Source organism: Cynoglossus semilaevis, chromosome 13 (genome assembly GCF_000523025.1).
Source record: "Cynoglossus semilaevis isolate Cse_v1.0 chromosome 13, Cse_v1.0, whole genome shotgun sequence".
Taxonomy (NCBI): domain Eukaryota; kingdom Metazoa; phylum Chordata; class Actinopteri; order Pleuronectiformes; family Cynoglossidae; genus Cynoglossus; species Cynoglossus semilaevis.
Window position 1 is genome coordinate 9631017 of NC_024319.1, and position 11828 is coordinate 9642844.

The window sequence follows — 11828 nt, forward strand, 5'->3', positions numbered from 1 at the left end:
TATACATATGTCATCATCAACTTTACATCAAATAAGGTTTGATAATTATATAACTCTCTCTAACTGATAATTCCAGTACTGTTCGTTCCATGGAACGGATCATTTTATACAGATAACTTAGGAAGGGAGTTCCTGAGTTCCTTCCTGCAGTAGAGCAGATTCATCCTCTCAACAATGAAGATAGAAATCACTTTATGTCAGGACTTCTGCTATGATTTTAATGGCTTGGGTCTTTCCCAACAACATGCTGACCTCATTAGAGTTAATCAGGGTTTGTGTCCCATCCCGGTCACTTCCCAGCACCGTGGTCCAGTTAAGATTCAGAGCTTTAGCCACAGAGAGGTCCTCCTCACTGCTGTCTGGAATACCTGTCAGAGACAGTAAGAGAAAACAAACATGGGCTCAGAAACACACACACACACACACATAATGGATCTCAGGAGACAGGAAGACCCTGAGGTTATGTGAGGTCTGCTGTGATGAAACTAACAGTAAACAGTCACCACAGACCAAACCCCACACACTGAGAGAAAAACACACTTTTACATCATTGAAATCTTTATTATTTTTTTACTACAGTGAGACCTGTCTGATCCATGAATCCGTGCTCATCGATTATTCCTAATATCAGTCCAGGGAACTGGGAGTAAATGAGTAAACACAGGTTCACCACTGCAGTGTAATTACATACCAATCACTGTGTCCAGGTAGTCATCGAACGCCTCTTTGTGTGAGATGACCAGAGGAACCTCGTGTCCAGTAAACAGGTTACGTGCTGTGACCTCTGTCAGGGAGTCTGGAGAGCAGAGGGAGAGGGGACATGAGCAAGGCAGCTCTGCTTCCCCAAGCGGCTCATTATCAGCAATCATTAACAACTGACAGAGGAAAAAATCCCAGGAGAACCCCAATTACCACTGACACAGAACAGGACCAAACCATGACTGTACAACTGTAAATATATGTGTGATTCCACAGGATATATTTCTGGTCTGAGTAGATTTCTCAACTTCTTTCTATTTGGTTTGACTCTCTTAATTGCACCCCTTATATTAATCAGGCACAGTTCAGAAAGAAACACATATAATGACAGGAAACATAACCTTTTAGTGGGAACCTTTCCAGGCTCCGACATGGAGTCATGTGGAGCTACTTCAGCCTTGAGAAAAGTAACAGCTCCTTCAGCTGATTGGTTCAAATCTGAACGCATTTGTGTTTTGTTTTCTCTGTCTTTTCAGGAAAGTCACACACACATGTTGACGAATGCTGCGGTCAGTGTGAAAGAGGAAACACTCACCTCTGCCTGCTTGAAAGGCTTTTTCCAGGACTAGGCGCACTGAGCTGCTACCACGCAGCAGTCTGTGTGAAGGTAAGATGGCCAGATAGGCCGCTCCGAACACGGTCTCTGGGGAGGAGCAGTAGGCTGAAAGGGTCTCCCCCGTCTCCTCCCCATTCACCTGAGAGATAAAAGACAAGAATCTTAGGTCTCTATATACAGTATATACTGTGTATATATATATATATATATATATGTACTTGTACGGTGTTGAGGTTGTATTTTACAATTTTTATGTGCTCTGATGAGTGGATGGGTGGTGGATTTTTTGGATATACAGTGTGCACCATTCTGCCCATTCATTAAACAGAGTAACATTTTTAATCTGATATATTTCAAATTCATTTTCTATCTCATTCAGCGTCTGATCTAAATCAATCTGAAAAAGTCGTATAGAATGAGATTTACCATGAGTTTAAAATCAAAGTAACATCCAGTGCACTGTCCAATCCAGTTTGCCTGCATGGCTTTGACACCGTACCACTCTGGAAGGTCTGCCAGGGCATCAAGGAGAGGCTAGAGGTCAAACACAGGAGGTAAAAAAAATGAAATTTGGTTAACTTTCCACTTTAGGCAAGCAGATATTTTTGTGAAAAAGACACCATTTACTCAGAAGTGTGTGGCTGCCTGTGATAATGCACTGTAGTCGACACCAACACAACTACAGTGTGAGCTCTCTCCAACCTCAGCCAATTCATTTTGAAAACGCAGTAACACTGACCTGGTCACATGACGCACACAAAAATCTTGACCTTCTCTCACACTACTTTGACTGATCACATACAAAAAGCCGTTCCCTTGTAAAGTACTCACACAAAATGTCATTCTCACAAAAGACAAACACACGGCAGCAGGTTCTCTGAGTGATTACAGGAAGTTTTGTTAATCAATGAGACCAGAAATGTCTCAGCTGGAGAAAAATGAAGGTAAAAATGTGCTTTTTTTTCATTAAAAAAATGTATTACTAATACTAAGACTGCTCCTTACCACATTAGCGCCTACGCTAGTTACTTCAATGTGGTCATCTTAGGGGTCAGATGAGAAACAATGTGGACTAGCATCTGGTGAACAGACCATAACTATGACATCACTGTGGAGTGGGTCATCTGGTTGGTTCAAGGTTGGATATGAAGAAGATGTAAATCGCTGTGGGTGTTGAGTACATCAGCTTGAATAAGTCACGGAATTAACATCGTTTGTGGAAAATTAATTCAGAAGAGTATAGAGAAAGCTTTAGATAATTTAAAATCAAGCAAACAAGGAAAAAATGTTTCTTTAGTTTACCTGGGGGGAGGAGGAGGGCATTTGACACATTAGTAAATAAAGGACATACAGCAGAGACCATGGTCGCTATGGCAACAAAACAGCATAAAGCAAAAAATCCAAGGTTTTGTGGGTGAGAAAGATGTGAAGTACACCAATGATAAAAGCTCAGAAAGAACACTCTATTTATTATAAATGTACTAAAAAAGAGATCATTTTTGATCTGTGAGTGATCTACATGTCAGTGAATGCAACATGTGTGAGTGTACAGGAAATTGAAACGTCTGGAGCTGCCATATGGTTCAAACATCCTGCACTCGGGTCTCAGCATCAATCTTTGTAATAATATGCAGTTGTTTGTGTCCTGGAGGAAACACAACAGTTATTATTCATAAGGAAACTGCCCCAGTGCAACAACATGACAGCTGAGCTGATGAGTGCCAGGCAAATGTAGTCTGAAGTTAATGTCGCCTGACAGACTCCAGCACGTACACACTGGCAGGAACTCACAGTCCAATTACAGCACTTTTTAATTTGGCACAATGCACTTAGACAAGGTCCTTCTTTCACTCCCTCTGTCTTTCTCACTTTTTTTTTTTTTTTTACACCTTCCTCTTCCTTTCTTCCCACTTCTCTGCTCGTCAAGAGAAAATATGAATCGCAGGAACACAGTGGCGCAGATCCCACCTCCACTCACACCTCTGACATGGACAAGCTTGGACGACTTCAGCGCCGAGGCTAAAACTGTGTGGTGGACTGTCTTTTTTGTTTTAATCATTATGATAAATGCCCTCTGTCCAGTTTTGTTCTTGTGGATGACAGGGTTTTTGTAGATTTAATATTATATCTCTGTATTTACAATATTGGATTTGAAAGTTTTTCTTTTAGGTCCTTTATGTTTTTACTGCACTTTTTAAAAATATGTATTTATTTATATGCTTTTTTTTTAAATCATACTTTACATATGGCACTCTGTGTGGGTTGCACTGACTCCCTGTGATTTTCCCCAATTTACTGTGAATAAGAGATAGAGAATAGATATAGAAGAATATTTAACAAAAAGAAATTTATAAAATAAAAAAAATTGATAAAATATGTCAGTCAATATGTCAGTATGTGGGTATATGCATATAATCAGTGATCACTTAGAGTTTGTTGTGAATTGTTTATTCGCCAGCCACGCTACTTCAGGACTATAGATCAGACGAGATCAGCGTTAGCCCCAGATAAATGTCATGACATGCCGATGTCATGAAGTACTGCATGGCATTTTAATGAATTGTTATTATTTAATTATTGATTTATTTTTGTCACTTTTACTCCTTTGTGATAAACATCCAGAAAAAGCACAATCAAATAAAGGATGTTTTCACACACACCCAGTCTGCCCAACTAACAGGAACATATATGACAAATCTACATATAACAAACACGTAGCATGTAATTTTCTCCAACATATAAAACTGCACATACATGTGCTCCATGTTTAATGTATGAAATATCTTTCTGTGAATTATTCATAAACCCCCACAGAGGGCCATTTTTCAGCGGGCCCGTACGCTGCTGCCCTTAATAGTCGGAGGTATTTCATCAGCCAGTGATGTGGGCTGCTTAGCGGTATGACCCAGACTGCATTGGGCTTTTGTGCCGTGATCGAGGGCTGCAAGGCTACAAATGACGATCTCCAGGGGTCTGATTGTGGAGGCAGAGAAGCAGGGCAGCGACCATGATTGTTATCAGAGCGGCGCTCTCCCTGGCCAACATGGAGCTGCTGGTCAGCCATTCAGACTCCACCAGGGTGACGAATTACCAGGGAACTGGGCCCTAAAATATCCCAAATTGCAGCTGGAATTCTCATAATGTGGATTTGTACTGCCACCCAGGACTGAAAATATCACACGATTACAAATGGCTCATAGGAAAACAATCCAGTGATTCAGACTGAAGAACCACAAAAGTTAATAAAAGTGATTTATGAACTTTAGAAATAGTTATTTATCAATACCGTCTCCTGTCCAAGAAAAAGATTTTTTAGGGTTTGTTAGGATACAAAAATAAATCTGAGGTATTTTCTTTAACTGGTACATCCTTCATTTCATTGTGAGTGGTTTTAAAATAGTCTTAAAAAGGTCTTTGGTTTTTATGTGGAAACACCAGGTGTGAGAAAAAAAAGAATGTTATTTTCAACAATTGATAAAAAAAAACATTGCTTGCTAGAATACCAAACTAAAAAACCAAACATTGGACCTAATCTAAAACTCTAATCTAAACATCAAACTTTTGAACCTCTACTGCACCCTTACTCAGTAGAGACCCCACAAGTACAGCTACACACACACACACACACGCACACACAAATAAATACCTTTGCGTAGTTTGTGGTCTTGATGAACCATTGTCTGAGCATCTTCTGCTCCACCACTGCTCCAGACCTCCAGGAGCGACCGTTTTCATCCACCTGCTCATCAGCGAGTACCGTCTGATCAACAGGGTCCCAGTTTACCACAGCCTGAAACACACACACACACACCAACACACACACATAAACTTTAGTTTTATTGCAATCAGACGAGTTTCCATCTAGCTCCGTTTGTTTCCTGAGATTTATTTTCTTCTTTTTCGAAAGTCGTCTGCTTCAAACACCTTTCTCCTTCCTTTGCATTTTCTTCCTCAAAACATAATAATAATGTCACCTGTGCAAACACCACGTTTACCTCTTTCTGATACGCCAGTCCAGCTTCAAAGAGCTTGATGAAAAGATACTGCGTCCACCTGTAGTAGTCTGGAAGACACGTAGTCACTTCCTGTCCCACAAATGCAAAAAGTGAAATGGCGACATGTCACGACATGTTGTTCAGACATGAAAGACGCTCAGGTCTGTTTGATGTGATCTTCTTTTATGTACTCACTCGGTCCCAGTTAAAGCAGAGGCCAAGGCTGTCCAGCTGCTCCCGCATGGACCGGATGTTACTGGACAGAGACACAAAAGCAAATCTAAGGTAAGAAGACTAGTGGTGATGAAGGAAACTGCAACACGATGGACATTTAATTTACCTCTTAGTCCACTCTTCTGGATCGAGACCTCTCTCGATGGCCGCATTCTCAGCTGGAAGCCCAAAAGCGTCCCAACCCATTGGATTTAACACCTGCAATTTAAGTGTTAAAATGTTGGATGATAAATATGTATGCTGCAGTAAATAAAAATGTTACTGAAGTGATTCACATAAAGCCTTTTTTATTTGAAAATTGAATTCCACAAGAGTGTTCTTCATGTGTGTCTGTATACTGAGCAGCTGGGGCTTCAAGTCAAAATGTACAGACGAGAATCTCAATGGGAAATTCATTTTAGAACTAATGTGATGAAATTAGCAATTCAGCTCCAACAAAGGTCGCCGCGTCACTATAGCTGTAAAATAAATGAAATGGTTTGACAGTCTGTTATTGACACTTTGGTGTTTTCCTCAGATATTATCATGTTAGAATTATTTTGCTGCTGCTTCATTTTGTACTTTTAAATCTCCACAGTCCTAACAATCAGTAAATGTACAAATTGGTTTTTCATTTGATTTTTGGAGAGGAAGCAGAAAATAAGGAGAGGAGAAGAGGGTACAAGCATGGAAGGAAAATAGAAAGGAAGGGAACAAAAGAAACATGGGAGGTGGAAGGGAGAAAAAAGGAAGAAAGATAGGATGAAAGATAGGAAGGAAAGAAAAAAGGAAGGAGGAAAGGGAGAAGGAAGGAAGGTGGAGAGGAAAGAACAAAGGAAGGAAGCAAAGAAGGTGGAGAGGAAGCAGGGAACGGAGGGAGGTTGATTTCAGCTCAGAGGAAATGAATATGGAACATGAAGCTAAGAAGAGTGAGGGCAAGAGTGATGAGAAAAGTAGAATAAAGGTGAAAGACAGGAAGTGAAGACACAGAGGAGGAGAGAATCAGACTATTCTCCGTCCTCCACCAAGCCTGATGCTTCAAACAGAAGTGTAACCCTGGTAACCACTGGGTCTTTGGGATCACTGTGGCTCCTCAGCAGGATGGTGGACACACACAGAAAGATGTCTCTCATTAACACTTGTGAACTTTGTTGATTCAAAGTCAATAAAGCTATGACGCTGTAAGTGTATCACAGAGATGCTGTGACAGGAAGCAGACGTGATAGAGTTTAACGACACAGACATTATCTCTTCACTGCTAATGGCCTCGGCTCCATTTGTCTCGTATAATGTTCTTACAGTAGTCGGAAACAACGGCCCAACTGTTGGTCGTCGTGAAATAATGGAGACTAGATTTCACTAGTGGTAAGAGGAGGCATGGAAAATCAGACACGGACAAGGAGCGGCTGATTTCATGACAATCCTTCAACTGTAATGTGAAGCAAATCAGCAGAACAACAGGAACAGACTGCGTCCATCTATAACTCCAGGCTCCTCGTGCTGATGACGGAAAGGTGCTTAAAGTCTGGTTCTGGGAAAGTGCAGCTTCTCAGCCACATTCAAGTGTCCACCTACACAGTTGCAGTGAGGAGCTCCACTCCATCTGTGACATCCCTTGAAAACGCAGCTACAGCTTTCTGTCAAGTTCTCTGATATGACTGATCATAATCACAGTGGAGGATAATGTGACGGCCAAGAAAACCAGAGGAACAGCTTAAATGAGAATCACAAGAACAAAACTACTTCACAATCTTCTCATCTTCACAAGAACAAAAAAAAAATCTTACTGACAAAATGTTCGGCTACATTTCATAGTTTTTGTATTAATATTAATAGCCCTAAAAAACCTATTAGTGCTCCGATAGTTTAGGACATAAATCAGTTTGTTTATCATCATATGTAATGTTGGTTATTTTAATCAGATTTACAGTATATGCTGCACATATACCTGATCTTATTACTCTGTCTTTTTCAGGACATGAACCCTGCTTCATAAATCGGCATTTTAAACTCAAGGGGGAAAAAATAACACATTCACAGGACTATCCTATTGGATGATCAAGCTGTCAAATAAACACAGAATGCAGTAGTTTCCGGGGAAATTAGTTTAAGAAACACCTCCAGATATTGATGAAACCACAGTGAGAAACTGAGAATTCTCCATCCATATGGTGCTAACATTCTATGATGACATGCTAAGAACGACCATACAGTACATCTAAGTATATTCATTAGACCAGGGTTATTATAGTTCCATAGTGTAGCAGTTAACAAGCCTGCCTTGGAAGCAGAGAGTCCTGGGTTTGATTCCCAGAGGAACCACAAGCTTGACAATGTAAATCCTCCCCTGTAAGGCGCTTTGGATAAAAGTGTCTGCTAAACGTAAAAATTTAAACAAAGTCTTGAAACATCCGTATTGTTAACTCCCTCAGATGAACAACAGATGAATAAGTTTTGAGTTGTGTCCATCAACAGACTGTACCTTTGTTAATTAACTCCTGGGTGAAGTCAGCTGAGCTCACAACAGAATACAATTATAGTCCGACAGATGCTGAGAGAGAAGAGCGCCCTGGCAGGAAGTAGTGACCAGTCATGTGAAACCATGTGTTTGTGTTCAGGGAGAAACCAGACCGAAGCAGAGAGGAGAGGTCTCGTTTTCTGAAGGATTCTTATTTAAATTTGACGATAAGCATCGATACATGTACAAGACCACCAGGATTTTTTTTTTTACAAATTGAAGAAGTCAGCCTATTTTTTTTACAAATTGGAGAAGTCAGCCACACATGTGAGCTGAAGATAAATACAAGGAAAGGTGAGGGTTAGGGTTGTGTGATGTGTTCAAACACCAATCTTTTAAGGATGAAGACAAAGTGACTTTAAATAAGAAACCACCGCTGTGTTTGAGTGTTTTTAATTAGCGACATCTACTCAAACTTTGATCTGGAACAGAGTTGAGTCAATAACTGACTAGAGTGCCTGCAATTAATTGTATGGATTCTAGCTTTAGTTTACTTAATCCTAATTTCAACCATGAAAGGAGAAACCTACAGCAGGTGTAGCAATTATCTTCTCCCACCAGCTCAGCAGCTGAAAACTGTTTCCCTTTATAGACAGGGTTTCATGACAACTGACCTTAAATTAAAAAAAAAAAAAATTCAAGACATGAAAAGAAAGAAGGAAAACATGTCCTGGAACTGAGTCTAGTGACAAGATGAAAAAGAAGAAGAAAAAGGAAGGATGAGGAAGAAGAGGAGATGATGAAAAGAAAAATGATTAAGATGATAAGGGAGAAAATGAAAGAAAAACAGGTAGAGTTGAATAAGAATACAATGAAGATGATGAGGAAGAAAAAGAAGGATCAAAAGAAGAATGATCTGATGATGCTGAAATAAATATATACATAAAAAGGTATAAAAAAAAGGCCAAAAAAAAAATGAACAAATTAGAGATTTGTACGAGAATCAGATGGAGATAAAGAAATTAAGAAGAAGAAGAAGAAGAGAGAGGATAAGGATGAGGAGGAGGAGAAGAAAGAAGAGTAACAGTTATAACACAGACCGACAGACAGCACGTCATGGCGTCAGTGCTGTGTAATATGATGAACCAGGTCTGGAGAAAGTGAATGAGTGACTCATTGTTTCAGAGGAGATCAGTGGTTTACAGCTAATGCTCTGTTGCTCCAGATGAACCCACAGTTGACCGGGTGTTAGTCAGCTCATGTCAAACAAACAAACACTCACAGTGACTGAAGTAATAACTGCAGAAATGATGTTTTTTAGATTCTGCCAAATAGATTGTAGATTTTGATGACAGACTGATTTACGTCAGGCGTTTGAGACCACGGATGACATCAATTGCTCAATTCTTTGTGTTTGTCTTTGTGAAAAGATTAAACATCTACTTTCATCGTCCTGATTCCTGGTAAATGCAAGTTGCAGTGAATAATAAAACTAAAGATTTCAGTTTTTTGTGACATTGTGAGTCGTTCAGTCCTAGACAAGCCTGTTCTATAAAAGCAGACATACCTGATGGCCTCTCATTCTCTGGAAATGACCGATGGTGTCACTGATGGTGTACACTCTCACGTGGCCCATGTGCAGACGTCCGGATGGGTATGGAAACATGGACAGGACATAAAACTTCTTTTTGGTAGCCTGAGAAAGAAAAACAAAAGAAAAAAGCGTGAGAAGATGCTGGAGAGAGGTGGGAGATTAGCTCAGAAAAAGAAAGAAAAGGTGTTTTCTTTCTTCACTTCTCTTTTGAGGCTTTCATTAAAGACTAACCTGATGAGATCAAAACAGAATTAATAACTTCTTGCATACGGAGGGAGAGCGAGCACTCCAACTGACTCCTGCTATTATTACTGCTATCAGTGTCTGATTATAGTGTCACGGGCTGAACAGTGGCAGAGCTCATTATGAAAGGTTTACAGTCGCAGCGCTGTTTCCACAGCAGCGCCGCAGTGAGCGCTGGTCACACCCAGATAAACGTAATTACAGGAAAGTCATGAATTTTTCAGTAAATTAATTAGACGCAGGTCTATCATTAATGCACTTTTCACTGACAGCCTGTCAAACACGGCCCCACAGGTCACACCGTAAGGGCTTCGTAATGAGCCTGATCTGCTGCTCTGAGATCAGCGGCAGGGTCTGAGATTTACAACACATTTATAACCTTAGCTTAGCTCCAGCACAAGCTGCTGTTTTCATTGAACAACTGAAATCAAATTACAATACGTTCATGCAGGTTCCCCAATGTGGCACAAATAAAGCAAATCATTTCCCTAGTTGGGCCCCCCTGGAATTGCTTCATCCCCTTTGGAGGGACCCACCCCCACCTTTGGGAACAACTAGTATAAAACTGGAGCTTTCTCCACGATGTTAAAGTCAGTTTCACAACACTTCCAGTCTACTTTTTCAGCTCAACTTTACAACCAGTGTCATTTGTTTCAGTCAATAATGATGATGTCATCAAGCTAATTATCAAGTCAAAAAAGTGACAAAGGCCTTCTTACGTTTTCTTCTGCATGTTTCTGCCACTGTGTCTTGATGCGTGGATGCCACCATTCCTCCACCTGGCGCCGCGTCTCGACCCGGTAGTCCTTCTCCCACACACCTGTGTCACTGAAGAGGCTGCGGCTGCTGGGCGAACACAGACGAAGAACTGGACTCAGGAGAGACGTCCTGATTGGTCCAGCCCGAACTGCGGCCAGAGGATACAGAACCAGCCTGTGTACCGAGGCCTGCATGTTTCTGTCAACAGAAATAAACAAAACATATTATTAAATATTTAAATATTTAATTATATTTTAATGTTGCTTTTAATGTTAAAAGACAGACAAAGTAGTTCTAAACAAAAGTCTTTAAAGGCAATCTTCTTATATTTAATAAAATGTTCATCCTACAACATTATCCATCCATCCATCCATTTTCAGCCGCTTATCCGTTTCCGGGTCGCGGGGGCAGCAGTCGCCACCCAAATCACATTGCACCGTACCTAAACCTTCCTGTGGGTGGTGAGTCCACTGGAAGGTACCAACCGCCCTAACCGGGATTTGAACTTGCCCAATATAACATTTATGTTGACTGTTGACTTGGTGATGCAAATGACAGCAAGTCCAAAATGTAGAAAATAGTGGAAAATGTAGTTGCTGAAATATCAACCTAAAAGTTTCATTTTCATTGTCAACTATAATTTATTTAATTTTTTTAAATATATTGAATTTTTTAAAAAGTAAAAAAGCATTTTGAATTCTCTCATTTAAAAAATATTTTCAATCAAAGTAACAATGGTATGACTTTTAACCTTAAAGAAATTGGTTTGACTTTTTGCCCCTTCCTGAATGCTTATTGTCAGGTGGAGACAACACAGTGACCGCTACAGTTGTGAGTACTGTGGCCTCAGGGCCATTCAAGTTGAGCCTTTGTCTCCTCCACTAGAGACTTATTCAGATTATTTGTATCCCTGCAGCCTGAGAGATCATGTTTACGGAGAACAGACTCATCAGACTCTCATCATTTCAACACAACACGGTTATTGTTCCCCATCACAGCCACTTCACAGACTGTTTGCTTTGCACCACATCACTCAGAGAACAGCAGGCCGCCGAGGTTTCTCCACTGTTACGTGTCTCTGCTCTGCCTCACTTTAAGGCTCTGAAAAACCTATTGTTATCGCACCACCTGCCTGCTCAGGTGTAAGACAAAAACGTAATGTAGTTAATTATCTGCACTCACTTATCTGCACTCACTCATCTGCTCTCTTTTAATGTGCTCCATCACCTGAACAATTCTGCAGCTCAGTCT

The 11828-nt window shown here is 40.4% G+C and overlaps 1 protein-coding gene across 2 annotated transcripts in view; it reads right to left on the reverse strand.

Moving 5' to 3' along the window:
* lars2 (leucyl-tRNA synthetase 2, mitochondrial) overlaps nucleotides 1-11828 on the reverse strand; it is a 28517-nt gene that overhangs the window by 14520 nt on the left and 2169 nt on the right. For both annotated transcript variants that reach the window (XM_017037581.2, XM_008323473.3), the window contains exons 2-11: nucleotides 10538-10775; nucleotides 9549-9677; nucleotides 5651-5742; nucleotides 5506-5566; nucleotides 5311-5400; nucleotides 4962-5105; nucleotides 1742-1849; nucleotides 1295-1454; nucleotides 692-796; nucleotides 253-368 (exon numbers count right to left, since the gene is read on the reverse strand). In XM_017037581.2, the coding sequence (XP_016893070.1) occupies nucleotides 253-368; nucleotides 692-796; nucleotides 1295-1454; nucleotides 1742-1849; nucleotides 4962-5105; nucleotides 5311-5400; nucleotides 5506-5566; nucleotides 5651-5742; nucleotides 9549-9677; nucleotides 10538-10771 (1239 nt within the window). In that variant the 5' untranslated portion in view covers nucleotides 10772-10775. The remainder of the gene's footprint in view (nucleotides 1-252; nucleotides 369-691; nucleotides 797-1294; nucleotides 1455-1741; nucleotides 1850-4961; nucleotides 5106-5310; nucleotides 5401-5505; nucleotides 5567-5650; nucleotides 5743-9548; nucleotides 9678-10537; nucleotides 10776-11828) is intronic.